Here is a 15,889-nt window from a genome sequence, read left to right as displayed (position 1 = left end):
AGAGTACAAACCTCGCAGGGCTGGGCTTTTGAGGTAGCTGTTGTTTTTCTCAGCCTAACCCTCATATGGGTCTCCTTAGTCAATGACAGGTTTAATAAATTTCATTATTTATTAGAAAATAATAGTATGCTTATTAAAAAAAAACATTAGTAAATCAGCTGTTTGATTTGAAATAAAACTCTCACAGCTAGGTTCAGCACAGTACCATCATCAAAGGCTGCACTGTCACTTATGTGTTTGCTTGAGGAAAATTGTCATTTTATTTGCTGACTAAAGCCTTTTGTCATTGTGCTAGCTGGTTTGTTGTACTGTCCCGCTGTTGATACAGGCGATGTTGTGGCAGCTGAGAAAACAGAAAATCATTTTAATTGATCTGGTACCAACATCAGCACCAAGAAAATCGAAATCTGAACTGTAAGCTGGTGCTATGCAGTACCTTTCAACATCTGGCTCTACATAACCCTTCTTATTACTCTGAATTCTTATTAGGACAGAAAACACGCTTCAACTTTAGAAGGTACAATGAAGGCGTAAGCATGTGCCCTCTCAATCCATAGTAAATATTCCCATTGCACTAAACTGGCGGTCCCACAAACTGGTCAGATTCTAAAAAATCATTACTAAGAGTATAAAACCAGCAACACAACACACAGGTGAGCAATTCCACTCAGTTCATAGGACAGCTCAGGAAAACACATCTTTTCTCCTCTTCCAGCCACACCCGGCCCTCTACAAGCCTTTACTCACATGACCGCAGTCTCAAGCGGCTGCATTGACCAAACCGGGTTATTTGATACTGGGACGCAGGAATGTTTTATGGGCGCAAGGCCAGCGGACCCCTCTCCCAACGCCGCACCGGGCGGGCCGGGCCGCCCGAGCGCTCCCTCCACCGCGGCCTCTCCCGGCCGCGGCACCGACACGGGGTGGGCAGCCCGGCGCCGACCCAGCACCGGAGGGCACCCAGCCGGGACGAACCCTCCTGCACGGACACAGGCCTGTCCTCACATACATAAACACCCATTTATACACCGCGCGGAGCCGCCCGGCGCCGCCCCGGCCCGGCCCCCGCTCCGCCCGGCCCGGCCGCGGCCCGCCCCGCCAGCACTGCGGCCCTGGTGCCCGTCATGGCGGCGGTGGCGGCGCGGCTGCTCTGCGGGGCCGCCCGCGCCGCCCGCGCCCCGCCCGCCGTCGCTCTCGCCGCCGCGGCGGGCCGGCGAGCGCTGGGCTCCGCGCCGCCGGGGGTGGCGGCAGGCGGCGGGCGGCGGCGGGCCGCGCTGGCAGCGGCGGGGGCGCTGGGCGGGCTGGGGCTGGGGCTGTGGCGGTGGCAGCAGGCCGCGATGGCGGCGTCCGAGGAGGAGAAGGAGGAGGAGGAGCTGCGGCGGCGGTTCATGGCGCCGCCGGTGAGCGGGCTGCGGGAGCTGCGGCGGCGGCGGCGGGAGCTGCGGAGCCGCATGGAGCTGCTCATCATGGAGACGCAGGCGGAGGTGTGCCGCGCCCTGGCCGAGCTGGACCCCGGCGCCGCCTTCGCCGTCGACACCTGGGAGAGGAAGGAAGGTACGGGGGGGGCGCGGGGGTCACCCCGGGGGCGACGGCCCCGGCGCGGTGTGACCCCGGCGTTGGCAGGCGGAGGCGGCATCAGCTGCGTGCTGCAGGACGGCGAGGTGTTCGAGAAGGCGGGTGTGAACGTGTCCGTGGTGTCCGGGCTCCTGTCCGAGGAGGCGGCGCGGCAGATGCGGAGCAGGGGGAAGGCTCTGAAGGCTAGAGACGGTAAGGTGTGCGGCGGGGAGCGGGGGGGGGACCGGGACACCTTCACTGACCGCCGAGTCTGCCCTTGGAACAGAAGGACTGATGCACGCTCAAGGGAAGATTTCATTTCTGTCGTGGTTTCTAAGCAGTGAGCTGGCAGGTGGGCTTTTATATCACTAAAAAAGTAGGTATCGGGGTGCTGCTCCCTCTGTCTCGCTGCTTTAAGCATCGTGCTGTCGGCACAGGTTGTTTCTCAATAACAACACTGTAGCTCAACAGTGAAACAGCACCGGAGTTATACCAAAGAGGTGAAGGGAGAAAACCAAAAAGACCTGAAGGCTAAAGACGAATCAACCCACAATTGTGTAGCAAAGGATAATTGTGAGGATAATTGGGGGTGGTGGAAAGCCGTAGCAGTACCTTCTGTTTTAAGTGGTCTTCGTCTAATGGGTGGACCAACATATTATTGCATTTTAGGATAAATACAAGAAAAAAGCATTTAGTTAGGTGCACAGAAACGTGCAGATGAGGAGTAAATTGCACATTGATTCATTATTATGGTGACCCAACACGAGAAATTTTCTTGTAATGCAAGAGTAGCTTTGAACCTAAGGATAAAAAGTGATGTTCCTTAAATTATTATAAATGAAGTTATTTGAAAAACTGAAAGGTTTTTTTTTCCTGTGCGTCTTTTTATCCAGGGAAACTGCCTTTTTGTGCCATGGGTGTGAGCTCTGTTATCCATCCAAAGAACCCTCATGTTCCAACCATGCACTTCAACTACAGATACTTTGAGATTGAGGAAGCAGACGGTAAGAACTATAATCCAGTGAAGTACATACAAAACATATGACTCTGTATGTAAAACATTTTCAAAGAAGCAATTCTAGAACTTAGTAGAAGAAAGGTCTGTGAAGGACTGATAAGCATTCTGGTCAGGATGTACCTTTGTCTTAGAAGCTGGGAGCATGTACTGTCAGAAACATCGCTCTTTACGTGCATTGGGCCTTTTTTCCTCTTGAGTTTCTGCAACTTGCTGCTGTCCGAAGCAGGACTCCAGGCGAGGTGGTCTAACACAGAGAGCCTGTCGGTACCTTGTGACAGTGTACGTACTCTCAGAAGCTCAGAGAGAGTTTTCTTTCAGTTATTTTGACAGAGCATTATGGATCATTTCTAGTCAATTACTTCCCTGGATTTAATAATGATCTTCCCTTTCCTTGGCATGCAGTAAAATGTTTCTGGATTCTTGAACAGGAGTTGCCAGCCCATTTTGTGAAATTGATACCCTGTAGTCAGGGTCAGCAGTCCAAAATACTGAATAAAGGGTTTTCACTGCTTTGAAATTGGTTCCATGTTTTCCTGAAGTCATTGCTCATTGCACTACCTTGAAATCAAGTTTTTCATGATTGATGTGTAGGAACACCACTGAGTAATGGTTTTGTTTTGTACTGTAAAAGTATTTGTTGGTTCCTGGCGAACCACTAGCAATGTATTTCTGTTTGGAAGTTCAAAAGAAAAAATGTTGCTGCTTGCCTCTCTCCTATAGGCACTAAACAGTGGTGGTTTGGTGGTGGGACTGACCTCACTCCAACCTACTTGAATGAAGAGGATGCCGTTCATTTTCACAAGACTCTGAAAGAAGCCTGTGACAAGCATGATCTGAAGCTGTATCCCAAGTACAAGAAATGGTACGTGGGGAGAGAGGCGCTTGGGTTCCTTCTGTGGGAGCAGAAGGTGGCACTGGCTATTGCCACTTAAGTGCCTTTTGAAAAGTATCAGCGTACTCTAATGAAAATCAGCAAATCTGCACTGAGGCAAAACATAGTCTGAAACAATCTCGTATTTGCAGGGGCCTGAGGTTTTCAAATAAGAGGGCTGACAACTAGGACCATTAAGTCTATAGCTCGAATAAAAACCGAGCTGACTCTACAAGGTTTTGTAAGCCACAGGCTTCACTAGGCAACTTAAAAATTCCTTCTAGCCTCTGGTGGTAAACTAGGAGGAGACTTTTACCCATGGACTTAGACTAATTCTGCTTACAGTGAACTCATGGTAAATGTGCACAACTTCAGTGTGAGCTCTTGGGCCAGCGTGGCAGTTCTGAAAATCCCATTCCAGTTTCTCTGCTTTCAGTCTGACCTTTATTACCCCCTTTTTTTTTTTGCTAGGTAGGGAAAGGAGCTTGTTGTTAGTGTAGGAGCTTCGTAGTTTTGATGGAGCTGTACTTTCTTTCCAGTGACACGTTCACTGAGAGTTCAACAGCATATTCTCTGACGATGCAAACTTTGAATGTTCTTCTTGAGCTGAGAGATACAGGTGATGGGATCCTTCACTGTTCAGTGGGGGCTTGCTGTTCTGTGTCTGATAATCCTATCTGCTACAAGCTGTGGTATCCAGGAGGGTGGGGTTACCCTTTTGTAAGCTACCAGGTCCTGTCTGAGGACAGGAGATAAAGTGGGTGTTGGAGCTCTGGTGTGAACCACTTAGTAGAGAAGCACACCTTACAACGTTAAGGCTACAGTCTTGTTCTCTGATGAATTTTTGCATGGTAGTTCAGAGTGTCTGCTTAATGGTCAGGTGGTTTGCAGCGTAAGCAGGCTAGTAATGCCAGTGGCAGGGGGTCAGAGAGAAGGAAGCCTGTTCTTAGTCTGAGGGCAGCTCAGGGGAGGACTAATTGTGCTGCATGGACAAAGGCAGTTTGCTCAGTCCCAGCACGAGTGCTTGCTGTAAGCAGCAGCTGCGTAGGGGCATGTGGTTCTCACTGCCCGAGCAGTGTGAATCTCCTCTGAGCTTTACTAATTAGCACTGCCCCTTTTCCCACCTTTCTCAAACATAAAAGCTCTTGTTATGTTTACCATGCTGTCTTCCTGATCTAGCTTTTAAGACTTTGTCAGGCTTGTTACCCATAAATACATATATTTTAAAATAAACCCATAAATAAGGCTGGGCAGAGAATGCCCTGAGGAGAAGGACTTGGGGGTGATGGTTGACGAGAAGCTCACCATGAGCCAGCAGTGCGTGCTTGCGGCCCAGAAGGCCAACCGTATCCTGGGCTGCATGAAAAGCAGCGTGGCCAGCAGGGCGAGGGAGGGGATTCTGCCCCTCTGCTCCGCTCTCGTGAGACCCCACCTGCAGTGCTGCGTCCAGCTCTGGGGCCCCAACATAAGGACATGGAGCTGTTGGAGCAAGTCCAGAGGAAGCCACGGAGATGATCAGAGGGCTGGAGCACCTCTGCTCTGGAGACAGGCTGAGAGAGCTGGGGCTGTTCAGCCTGGAGAAGAGAAGGCTCCGGAGAGACCTCATAGCAGCCTTCCAGTACCTGAAGGGGGCCTGCAGGAAAGCTGGAGAGGGGCTTTTTACAAGGGCATGGAGTGACAGGATGAGGGGGAATGGTTTTAAACTGGAAGAGGGTAGATTTAGATTAGATATTAGGAAGAAACTCTTTACTGTGAGGGTGGTGAGACACTGGCCCATGTTGCCCAGAGAAGCTGTGGCTGCCCCCTCCCTGGCAGTGTTCAAGGCCAGGTTGGATGGGGCTTTGAGCAACCTGGTCTAGTGAAAGGTGTCCCTGCCCGTGGCAGGGGGGTGGAGCTAAATGATCTTTAAGGTCCCTTCCAACCCAAACCATTCTATGATTTGTTCTCTTTTGCATTTCTGCCTCAGCCTTTTCTCCTGACTCTTCCTGCTGCTATAAAAAAAAAAAATTATGATCATCCCAGTGAATAAAAAATTGCTGAGGTTATTTGTTACATCTCCACGTCTCTCCTGCTAGGCCCATGCCATTTATATTGCTTGAGAACAGCAACTGTGGATGGATACACGCATGGAAAACTAGTCCTGAAGGAAGGCAGGGTTTCCTTGCTGTTGATGGCTTCTGCTTCCTACTTCACTGCCATTTCTCCTCCAGGTGAAGACTTGCAGAGCATGGCTGCCCAAGCACACAGCTATGTACAAGACAGGGTGTGGATACAATGAATCAGCTAATTTATAGTAATTGCACACCTACATACTCCCAGTAAATTAAAAGAGATTAATTGCCTCCCTATTGTAGGATAAGCTGCACTTACTTCTTCATAAACTTGAATCTGAGCCATCAAAAGCCAGTGCTAGAATGAGTCCATCTCCAAGTTTAACTATTAAAAAGCCTTTTTCCAAGGAAGGCTGACTCTTGATTTTTTCTTAAGTGACGGTGGCTTTCTTATTTGGTCTTGGGTTTATAGATGCTTTTAGTTTTGATGCAGAAAACCAATTCTTTCACTAGAATGGCAAAAAGAATAAAGAAATTATCTTCCAAGTTTATTTTGAGTTCATCTGAAAGCTGTGCAAATATTTGGGATCTATATATAATTCTGGGAATGAAATCTCGAAAGAGCTCTTAGGGTGAAATTCTGAAATCAGGTGTCCCTCCTCCTTGTAAGTAGAGGATATGGATTGGATCACTCCACATGGAAGCATCTGCCATGGTGTTTGAATGTTACCGTGTTCAGTGACTGTGCGGTGATCTGTAGCTTTGTGGAGGCCGTTTAAGCAGAGCTGTTACTGTAAGTGAAGGCAGGAGTGCTTTCCAGGTGCTGCTGTACCATCCTGGCCCTCAGCAGTCAGGGAAACTGTGGCACCCAGCACTGCAGGAGCTGACTTTTCATCCATATTTCACTAGTGCCATCCTGAGCCACGTAACTGGAGTTCTGTTCATTTCTTTGAATATTGTGGACCAGGTGGTGTCAGGGCAATGATTGGACTTGATGATCCCTGAGGTCTCTTCCAACCTGGTTGATTCTGTGATTCTGTGTGACCATAGTAATAATTGTCTGCTGCCTCTTCTAGGTGCGATGACTACTTCTACATCAAGCACCGTGGCGAGCGAAGAGGGATTGGAGGCATATTCTTTGACGACGTGGACTCTCCCTCCAAGGAGGAAGTATTCCAGTTTGTGAAGAGTTGTGCCAAAGCTGTTGTGCCTTGTTACGTTCCCATTGTGAAAAGGCACTGCCATGACTCCTTCACACCAGAGGAAAAGCTGTGGCAGCAGCTTCGGAGAGGACGGTGAGTACTGAAGGAGCAAAAGAATACATGGGAGGGGGATTATGCTGGAAAAAAAAAAAAAAAAGAGCTAATTCTTCACAGTTGCAGAGTTTATGTCCTGTTGTGGAGTGGGCTAAGTTTGCATGAGCGCTCTAAAGCTTGCCAGAGAATTTCAACATCTTTGTGCACAGAACTATTTTTGAAATCCAACGCTAGACTGCCGGGAAGGGTGCAAAGGAGGTACCAGCACACCGTCATCCATAACCCCACTTTCCCATGGCACAGCACAAGCAACCATACCAAATGCCACGGTTTCTCTCCAAGTCCTTCAAAAACCAAGAGAAACTGCTGCTTTGTAACAGGCAAAGGGGTGCGTGTGTGCTTGGTGTCCTGAATCCTGCCCTCTCCTGCAGCCCAATGATATGGGTCATGGGACTGCCCTGTGACACGAGGAGTATATGGGTGAGGGAGTCATGCTTCCTGTTTGGTAAGAAAGCTAAACCCCAGAAAGTGATGGAATAACTGTACCCAAGAGCACTTTCAGCTTCTTACATATTTATTCCGTCTGATCTTGGCATTGAAATGAGGATGCAGTGAAGTCTTTGTAAAGGAACAAAGATACAGAGGAGTTTTGTTTTTCTAGCATGGTCCAAAGTCATTGTAACTTAAAAGACTTTGGAGAATGCTTATTAACATGAACAACTGTTAATGCAGCAAAAGCTTAAGTACGTTGGTAGAGGCAGTTGTACTCCTTTCTCTGTGTCCTGTGACTGTGTAAGCGTATGGAGAAATGAGAATACACGTGCTTCGTGCAGAACTGGGGAGCCTTTAGTTTCTGCCTCTTCTGCAGAGAAATCTGTGAGACTGGCACAGAGAGGACGTAAGCGTTCAAGTTTAGATCACTGGCCTGCAGCAGTTACTCAAATAAGCATATATGCTAATTTGGTGGGACTGTTCTGGGAGCCTTGGGCTTTCAACACAGCAGAAAGACAGGCGGGGTTTATGTGATGTCTGCTAGCAGAAGGCGGCACAAGCTAACTCCTGATAATAAACTTGTTTTTTCTGTTGCATCTCTTCACTCACCATAGGTATGTAGAATTCAACTTGGTTTACGACAGAGGTACAAAGTTTGGCCTCCTGACACCCGGATCAAGAATTGAAAGCATTCTTATGTCTCTGCCACTGACTGCAAGGTAAGGGCATAGTTATGTGGACTTGCAGGTAGGCACTGTTCTTATTAAAATACTTTACAGGATTAAATCAAAGGTCTGTTGTGTCCAGTCTCTTCAACAGCGGTTAGTTCATCCCCAATACAAGAACTGGCCAAATACATGCAGACGCTTCTGTGGTCTACTGCACTTACCCACTTGCCAGTAATACATGGCCTACCTATTTTCTGACCAAAAAAAAAGTGGTGTTTTTTGTGCTGAGTACCTCTTGACAGATTTCCCCCCCTCACTGCATAGCTTTTTGTTTGGCAGCTCTTTGAAACCATGTGAGCTTCTGGCAGTCCTGACAAGCCTGTGGCAAGGAGTTACAGAATTTAACTGTGTGTTGTATGAAAAAGTGCCTCTTTGTTTTCTGCTTGCACCTGATGATTTCATTTAACTTTTCAGTGAGTAACCAGATTTTCTTCCTGTTCGTTTTCTCCATAACAGTTATTAATTTACAGGCTTCTGTTTTTTTCACTACCTGTTTTCCAGGCTGACAGGTCCCCCTCTTCTTAGTCTTTGTACAGTTCCATACCTTTGATCACATTTGCCACTTTTCTCTAGGCTTAAGTTTTCTGTGCCCGTTCTGAATGGGGGATAAGGAACAGACAACATAAGCTACGTGTTACCCAAGATGCAGGTGTGCTGCTGACTCATACCGTGGCACGATGATGTTTTAGTTCATTATTCCTTTCATAACCCTAATATGCTGTTTGCTGGTTTTGACTGCTGCTAAGCATTGAGCTGGCTTCAAGATCTTTTCTGGGCAATAAAAGTTAACTCAGTCTCTCAATGTGTATGTAACTTTTTTTCTGTTTTCATCACTTTTGATCAATCAACAGTGAATTTCACGTATCATTTTATTGCTCAGTTGCTTGGCTTAATATTGCCTTTTTGTGTTTTAAACTATCTTGTTTAATCTTGTGATATCGGCAAACTCTGTCATTTACTGTTCACTCCCCTTTCTAGGCTGCTTTTAGATATGCTGAGTGGCACAAATCCTATTATGGATTTCATAAGACTTCATTAGTGACCTCCCTCCACTAGGAAAACTGACCTTTGCCTGCCACACCTTAACCACGAAGGCAGTCCTCTTCTCACCATATAGCCTCATCCCACTGCCCACACTAGCGATGTCCCTGACCTGGTGGTGTAGCACCGTCCTACCTTTTGATTTAATTGCTGGGATGATCTGGTTTTGCTTGTTTTCATCAATGTAAATAGCTCGCTTCACAGCATGAATGGGTCCTTTCTGGGGAAAAAGAAATGGAAAAAGTTTGTACTCTTCCCTCTGTGAATGCTGACACTTTTCTTCCTCTGTCATGCTGCTTAATTGCCTTTTCAATAAAAAGGAGTTTCTCATCAGCTTTGTTTTTAAAACCAAGACTCAACAAGGACTTGTAGTGCTTCCAGTCCAGCTTCTGGAAAAACTCACCCTGGGCAGCTGAAAATATTACGTCAGGATCAAATGATAAAATTTGAAGCTGGCGATTTCCCTTGGGTCTCGTATCCTCACACTCTTTTCTCTGGGTTCTTTTTTGGCTCGTCTTCCTCGTGATACTAGTGTGTCACAAGAGACTGCTAAAAGATCTTTGCAAATTAACATGCATGGATTGTGGGGTAGGGGACATTGCTCTTTCTTCATTCTTCCAGCCTTTCCCGAAGTTGGGAAAAAGATTGAGCTAACATTCCTCCTGTCTCTTCCAGTGTTATTATTTGGTTTTACTGAACTTAATGATTTGCAGCCATATCTGTCTACCTGACAGGAGAGTATCCACTGTGTATGTAGCTTTGCATCCTCAGAAAAGGCAACTCAAGTCTGAACACGGCCTGGTGCGGGAAAGGGGGCAGCCACCTGGGCGGTCTGAGTGAGTTTCCCCTCTCCCTGCAGGTGGGAGTACATGCACACCCCTGCCGAGAGCTCGAAGGAAGCAGAAATCCTGGAGGTTCTGCGCAATCCCAAAGACTGGGTGCACTGACACGGAGTGCGAACAAGATGGATTGCTCACACTGAGCCATTGTGAAAGAACAGGAATGCCTGCAAACCAGCTCACTCAAACTGCTGTTGCACGGCGGTTTAGTGTAGCTATTTGTACTTTTACCTCGTGCCTTAATAATGCTGTAAACTTGTTATAACTTGCAAATACATGAACTCATTCTTTAAGATTGATCAGCTAATGTTATCCCCCCGTTGATGCTGCCTTGTGAAGGAGTGGCGATACCCTCGCAGGACTGCTGTGCATGCTTGACTTAACTTCCTCAACTGCTTTGTTTGACTGCAAAATGGTAAACTGTGAAGTGTTCTCCCAGTGGAATGAAAGCATTATCTGTGCCTAAAGAGCACTGCTTACTCTTAGAAAATGTTGGGATGTTCTAGAAATATTTTTGTAAAGAATAAAGGGAATATTTGGTATCATTTTACAACTTCCTGAAAGCAGAGTTGAAGGTTTGAAAAAGTGGTACTTAACCCCGTGTATTTTGATGTTCTCCACAGTGACTTCCTCCAGCGCGAACCTTGTCGAGGACACTGGGGGGGAAAAGCAGGGCGGGAGGTTCTCCTCCCCCTGCCGTCCCGCAAAACGCAGTGTGACCTCCCCGTCGGGGAATCGAACCCCGGTCTCCCGCGTGACAGGCGGGGATACTCACCACTATACTAACGAGGAGTGACATGTTGGCGGGTCCCTTTCCCGCCCCCACGTGGTTCGGTGTCACCGCTGGCGGGTTTCTGCCCTGCGGGTGGCGGTTGCCCCGGCGACCGGGTAGAGGGGAGAGGCGGCCCACCGGGCCAGCTCACACCCGCTGCCCTCTCATCGCCGAGGTCAAGCTTCCCGTTGGGCGCTACTGTGTTCATTTCCGTGTTACAATACAAACCAACACAATACACATAGCGCGTTCCGTTAAAGCCAGCGATCTGCTCACCTCCAAGGGCGGCAAAAATAAAGATGGCCCGTACGGGGATCGAACCCGCGACCTTGGCGTTATTAGCACCACGCTCTAACCAGCTGAGCTAACCGGCCGCTGTAAGTAACACTCTGCGCGTGCTCGCAGCTCGCGCCCCACGGACACGCCGCCGGTGGAAACGCTGCCGGCAGCTGCTCCCGCAGTGACACCGCGCCCGCTCTTTTTAAACACCGCGCCGGCGGGTGGTTTCAGGGACCTCTGGCAGAGCCGCCGGGGCATCAACCGGGCTGACGCGAATCGCTAAAATGCAGGCTCTCGAAAGCCTCGTTTTTCTCGGCGCCCCCCTCCTCCGGGCCGCGTTCCCTGGCCTCGGCAGGAGGCAGCCCCGCGGAACGCCCCGCCACCCTTCCGCTCCCCGAGCGGCTCCCGGCCGCGGGAACACGCACGCTGCCGCCGTTGCCGATCGTCTCCCTCCTGCCCACGCCGCGGCCGGGGCTGCGGCAGGAGAAGGAGGAAGAGCAGGAGCGGTCCCCGGGGCTAAAAGATATTCTCTCCCCGTCGGGGAATCGAACCCCGGTCTCCCGCGTGACAGGCGGGGATACTCACCACTATACTAACGAGGAGCTGGGTAAAAGCCGATGCCCCGCGCCGAGCCCCCAGAGCCGCCTCCGGGCCCCCGCCCGCCCCCGGTGCGGCCGCGCCTGAGCAGAGCGGTGACACAAGGCCCCGGGGACCCCGTTCACGGTAGGGACGCCGCGGGGGTGGTGGGTGTCCCCCCGCCAGACTAACTGCCCTGACCCAGCAGGCGGGAGGCACACGCAGTAAGGCAGCAGAGCAGCCTTGGGGTGCGGCTGCTGGGCGAGCAGGCGTGTGTGTGCGCACGCTGGTGTGTGAACCCCAGGGCTCTCCCTGACGCTGCGACAGCCAGTCTGAAGGAAAACGCAGCCCGAAGGGAAGCCGGGCTCGTTTTCTGAACCTCTGATGAGCCTTGTTTTCTACTGTGGTGAAACCACCTGTCCTCAGAGGAAAGTGTGAACCCTTCCCCAGCTGGAAAGCCAATTAGATCACTTGTAAAATCAAGGCATTAAGTAAAAAAAAAATGCAGAAAATACTTAAGAATTAAATACCGCTGAGTCAGTGAAAAAGTTGTAAAGGAGAAGGACATCGTCAAATTCCAAGCCCTTTGCTGCACAAACGTCAGTACGAGTGATGAGCTGAGCTCCTCAGGTGTCTTCTCCTTTGCTCTTTCATTTGCCACTAACACCACCTATCGTAAAACACATTAATAAAAAGATCACGTTAAGAAGCAAAAAAAAAGGTAACAGCTGCATAGAGAAGGCATATAAATGTATCGTGAGAATGCAAGAGCTTTCTCAAGACCAGGCAACATTTAACAGGGACATTCCCACACTCTCCGCAAAGAAGATGTCAAAGCTGCCACGGGAAGACTGCCAAGTCCAGGGCATGAGGAGACAGCCATAGATCCAGCGTAAGAAAATCTGGACTTGGAAACATCTGATGCAAAAAAGAGCAGAAAGACCCAGGCATGCATGAAGAACAAAGAAACCCATACCATAAAGGCTTCTAAGTTGAAAAAGCATAATTTATCAGTGAGATATAGGGGCTTTAAAAAAAAAATTGTGGGCAGCCCACAGAAAGTAATTATTTAGTTAGCTACAGACCTGGAAGAATCTGCAAAAAGCAATATACCTAAGAAAAGCAAATCCAAGACTGTAGGTTTTCATCCATCAGAGAGACCACCGTCCTCAGGAAGCCGATCAAAAGATTGTGGGAAATAGTGCTGAAGCAATACAACCACTCCAGATGCCAGATGAAGAGTACCTGTCATAAGCAGAATATAGATTTTAAACTCTAGTCTGTCTCATGCTCTCTTGAAAACACACTTTTAAAGGATTTTATTAGAATTTTCAGATCAAGAAATATCACAACAAAAAACACTAGTCAGAGAAGAGAGAAGCTGTAAGGTCTACTTTATGTTTCTGCTATTGTGAGTAGATCTCATCTCACTGAAAACTAATTTCAGAATAATGAATTAATTAAATTCAAAGCACAGAACAGCGCAATTCTACACTTCTGCATCCTTTTGTCCTGATGCTGACAGCCAAGTTTAAACACTTGGATTCATCACACTGAATTTTTGTGTGTATTCTGGTGGTTGACTGTAAAAGGCAACAGTAAAAGTAAGTGAAAACACTTGTTCCAGTAATATCAGCTGCAGAAACGGGGAAATGAAGGGTAAGAGAGAGCAAAAATTGTATGTTAGCTGAAAATTGTAATAGTTCACAAGTTGATCTGCATGCAGACAGGTCACTGCCGCCTCGCAGCCAAACCGTTGCTCAGGGTTTTTAGGGTAAATGATTAAGAACAGTAACATTTTCAGCGTACAGTTTGAAGCAGATGCCCTGAGCTTGTCTGAATCCTCACTGACATTTACGTACAGCCATAAAATAATTTGTCCTCTTAAAAACAAAAAAAAAACCCAAACAAAAAACCCCACACAAACCAAAATGACACCCACGAGCTTAAGAGATACTTCGATAACTGACAATGGCAGATTTTAAATTATGTCCTAACAAACGCCCTTATATGAAAACCTAAAAGACTTAGCCTGACTTTCCCAAAAGCTTTGAGGAATTTAAGTACATCAAAGACCAAATAAAATGGTAGCTTTGCCCTTTAGCACAGCGACAGACAGGGTTGGTCACCTTTTTAGGGACCAGGATTAATCCCAGACTTTTATCCCTAAAGCAGTGGCTTGTTCTCTGCCTCTCTTAGTTTTGCACTGTGCCTGGAAAACTCTCGAGGGCTGCGCACAGAAAAAAAAACTTGACCACAAAAGACCTATTGAGCTACCTGGAACACCAACCAAGGTGATACCCACCACAGGGAATCGGCATTAACAACCTAACTGAGGACCACTGGGATAAGACCTTCTCCAGAACAGGAGATCGTTCAGTAAAGAAAAGAGCAACTGGGAATTTGCATGCCAGGAGCCAGAAGGTGCAACTGCAATGAAATGCAGCGCGTTTCAGTAATCTTCAATGCCATATACACATGAAACCTCAAACGTAACCTAAAGGCTTTGCTTTTGCTGAGTCTCTGGATGTGGGGTTTTTTTTGCCACATCTCTGGATGTGTTTAAGAAAAGACTGGACATGGCACTTAGTGCCCTGGTCTAGTTGACACGGTGGTGTCAGGGCAATGGTTGGACTCAATGATCCCAGAGGGCTCTTCCAACCTGGTTGATTCTGTGATTCTGTGATTCTGTCTGTGAAAGCTTTTAATGACAATGTGCAATGATTTGGTATAGCTTTGGCATCAGAAAAGTTTTGAGCTGACTAGCTTTGTGGTCTGCCTTTTGCGTCATCTGACTTGCTCTGGGAAGATCCTAGGAAGTCAGATTCCATATCTGTCTTAATGGGATCCACTGTATTCAGACAGCATGAGTTGACACATCTTCCAAAGGTGCTCTTCCCCTTTGCTGACAGTCAGCAAAGCTTAACCTCTATCTTTTTACACTGACATATTATTATCCCTGATCCTTTTTTAAGTTCTTCTTAATTTATTCATCACTCAGTCCTTTGAAAATACCATTTTCCAAGAAAATTATGAAATAATTATTTCAGTATTTTAAAAAATGCAAGAAGCACAGTTTGTATTGCTTATATAATATATAGATATTGTGTGAGTATAGTTCAAAATACATTTCGCTGTCTTTCAAGATGAGAAGGATGCCTAGGGAAAGGTAACGTAAAATTATCCTTCCAGGCAACCTTAGGACTCCAAAGTTTGCAAAGTCATAAGTATCTGGTAGAAGAGTTTTTGGCTAAATAATTATTATTAGTTATTTCTGAGAAAGAAATGTTGGAAGATTATTTCAACCACAGATGAGGCTCAAAGTTTAGTCCTAGGGCTGGGACAAACCCCGGCACCACCACAGGCAAACTTGTGGTGGGGTGTGCTGTCTGGTGAGCCTGGCAGCTAGCAGCCAGCCCCCACAGAGTGAGGGCAAAAGGAAATGGTGGTGGGTGGGAGGACACTCACGGGGGCAAACTGCTGTGCTGCAATCCGCCATCTCAGACACGCTGGATAGACCCACGTCTGTAGGTCAGGATGGGCAGGCACCATGTCTTGTAGCACAACAGGACCTACAAGCTCTGTGAGTTGTGGGACAGCTACAGGAATCATCCTTCTAATAGGGTACGACATCAGGAAGCCCCTCCGATGGTGACCGTGATGGTGGCCATCACAGTAGCTTTCTGATATCACAGTCTACCTCCCTGCCTCGTGTCCTGGTAGCGCTAAGGAGACTTGGAACACACGGGATCCAGACAAGCGGAGGCGAGTGGCTGCTGTTCTTTGGGTGGCATGCCAAAGAGGCTGTTCGCTGAACCATGGACTGGACTATTGGGCTTGGCAGAAAAAGGCAGCGCCTGAAGAAGAGGGACATCTGGGACATCATCTTTGGCCTGTGAGTCATCACCGGTGCTTGTGTAAGTGATGATGGATGGAGCAAAACAGCATATGCACATGTGAGAAATGGATTATAAATGTGCCCAAACATGGTGAAATGTCTGTAAAGTGTGGTGGCAGACTGGTGGTGTGCACTCTTGTGCCACGTAACAAACGCAGCTCCTGACCACACCTTTCTGCAGGGTCCTGATGCCCCACAGAGTCACACTCCAGAATATCGTAAGTATATTTTAAATTGTAATTTTTTCCCTGTTTGGTATTTAATGGAAAAACGATTATATAGTGCCAAGTTTGAGGCACAAACTGAGAAATACTTCTATTAAGGCTGAAACAGCACTTTTCCCCCTATAGTTCCCAGCCTTTAGCAACCTGACAGAGGTTAGCTGCCTTCCTCGCAGGGAAAACAGAATCACAGAATCAAGCAGGTTGGAAGAGACCTCTGGGATCTTCGAGTCCAACCATTGCCCTGACACCACCCTGTCAACTAGACCAGGGCACTAAGTGCCATGTCCAGT

The 15,889-nt window shown here is 47.9% G+C and overlaps 1 protein-coding gene, 1 long non-coding RNA gene and 3 other non-coding genes across 5 annotated transcripts in view; 1 reads left to right on the top strand and 4 right to left on the bottom strand.

The window, feature by feature from the left end:
* The first annotated feature begins 1,292 nt into the window (after window positions 1–1,292).
* CPOX (coproporphyrinogen oxidase) lies at window positions 1,293–10,403 on the top strand. Its single transcript, XM_068417516.1, has 7 exons — window positions 1,293–1,554; window positions 1,624–1,767; window positions 2,448–2,558; window positions 3,293–3,434; window positions 6,571–6,789; window positions 7,857–7,961; window positions 9,871–10,403. The coding sequence occupies exons 1-7, from the start codon at window positions 1,338–1,340 to the stop codon at window positions 9,956–9,958; spliced, it is 1,026 nt and encodes a 341-aa protein (XP_068273617.1). The 5' UTR covers window positions 1,293–1,337; the 3' UTR covers window positions 9,959–10,403.
* The window catches only part of LOC137673031 (uncharacterized), a 9,044-nt gene continuing 2,101 nt past the window's right edge, over window positions 8,947–15,889 (bottom strand). Inside the window, exons 2-4 of the long non-coding RNA XR_011049687.1 lie at window positions 12,591–12,722; window positions 12,008–12,147; window positions 8,947–9,231 (exon numbers count right to left, since the gene is read on the bottom strand). This is a non-coding gene — a long non-coding RNA (uncharacterized lncRNA). The remainder of the gene's footprint in view (window positions 9,232–12,007; window positions 12,148–12,590; window positions 12,723–15,889) is intronic.
* Window positions 10,571–10,642, bottom strand: TRNAD-GUC (transfer RNA aspartic acid (anticodon GUC)). Its single transcript has one exon. It is a non-coding gene; the product is annotated as a tRNA-Asp (tRNA).
* On the bottom strand, window positions 10,923–10,996 carry TRNAI-AAU (transfer RNA isoleucine (anticodon AAU)). Its single transcript has one exon. It is a non-coding gene; the product is annotated as a tRNA-Ile (tRNA).
* On the bottom strand, window positions 11,432–11,503 carry TRNAD-GUC (transfer RNA aspartic acid (anticodon GUC)). Its single transcript has one exon. It is a non-coding gene; the product is annotated as a tRNA-Asp (tRNA).

Source organism: Nyctibius grandis, chromosome 23, assembly GCF_013368605.1.
Source record: "Nyctibius grandis isolate bNycGra1 chromosome 23, bNycGra1.pri, whole genome shotgun sequence".
Taxonomy (NCBI): Eukaryota; Metazoa; Chordata; class Aves; order Nyctibiiformes; family Nyctibiidae; genus Nyctibius; species Nyctibius grandis.
This window is presented reverse-complemented; position numbering and strand designations above follow the sequence as displayed.

Bases quoted from the DNA above. Each gene is read 5' to 3' on its own strand.
- CPOX (XM_068417516.1), top strand. From the start codon at position 1,338: ATGGCGGCGTCCGAGGAGGAGAAGGAGGAGGAGGAGCTGCGGCGGCGG. The intron at 2,559-3,292 runs GTAAGAACTATA...TCTCTCCTATAG, and splicing joins TGAGATTGAGGAAGCAGACG to GCACTAAACAGTGGTGGTTT. The intron at 7,962-9,870 runs GTAAGGGCATAG...CTCTCCCTGCAG, and splicing joins TCTCTGCCACTGACTGCAAG to GTGGGAGTACATGCACACCC.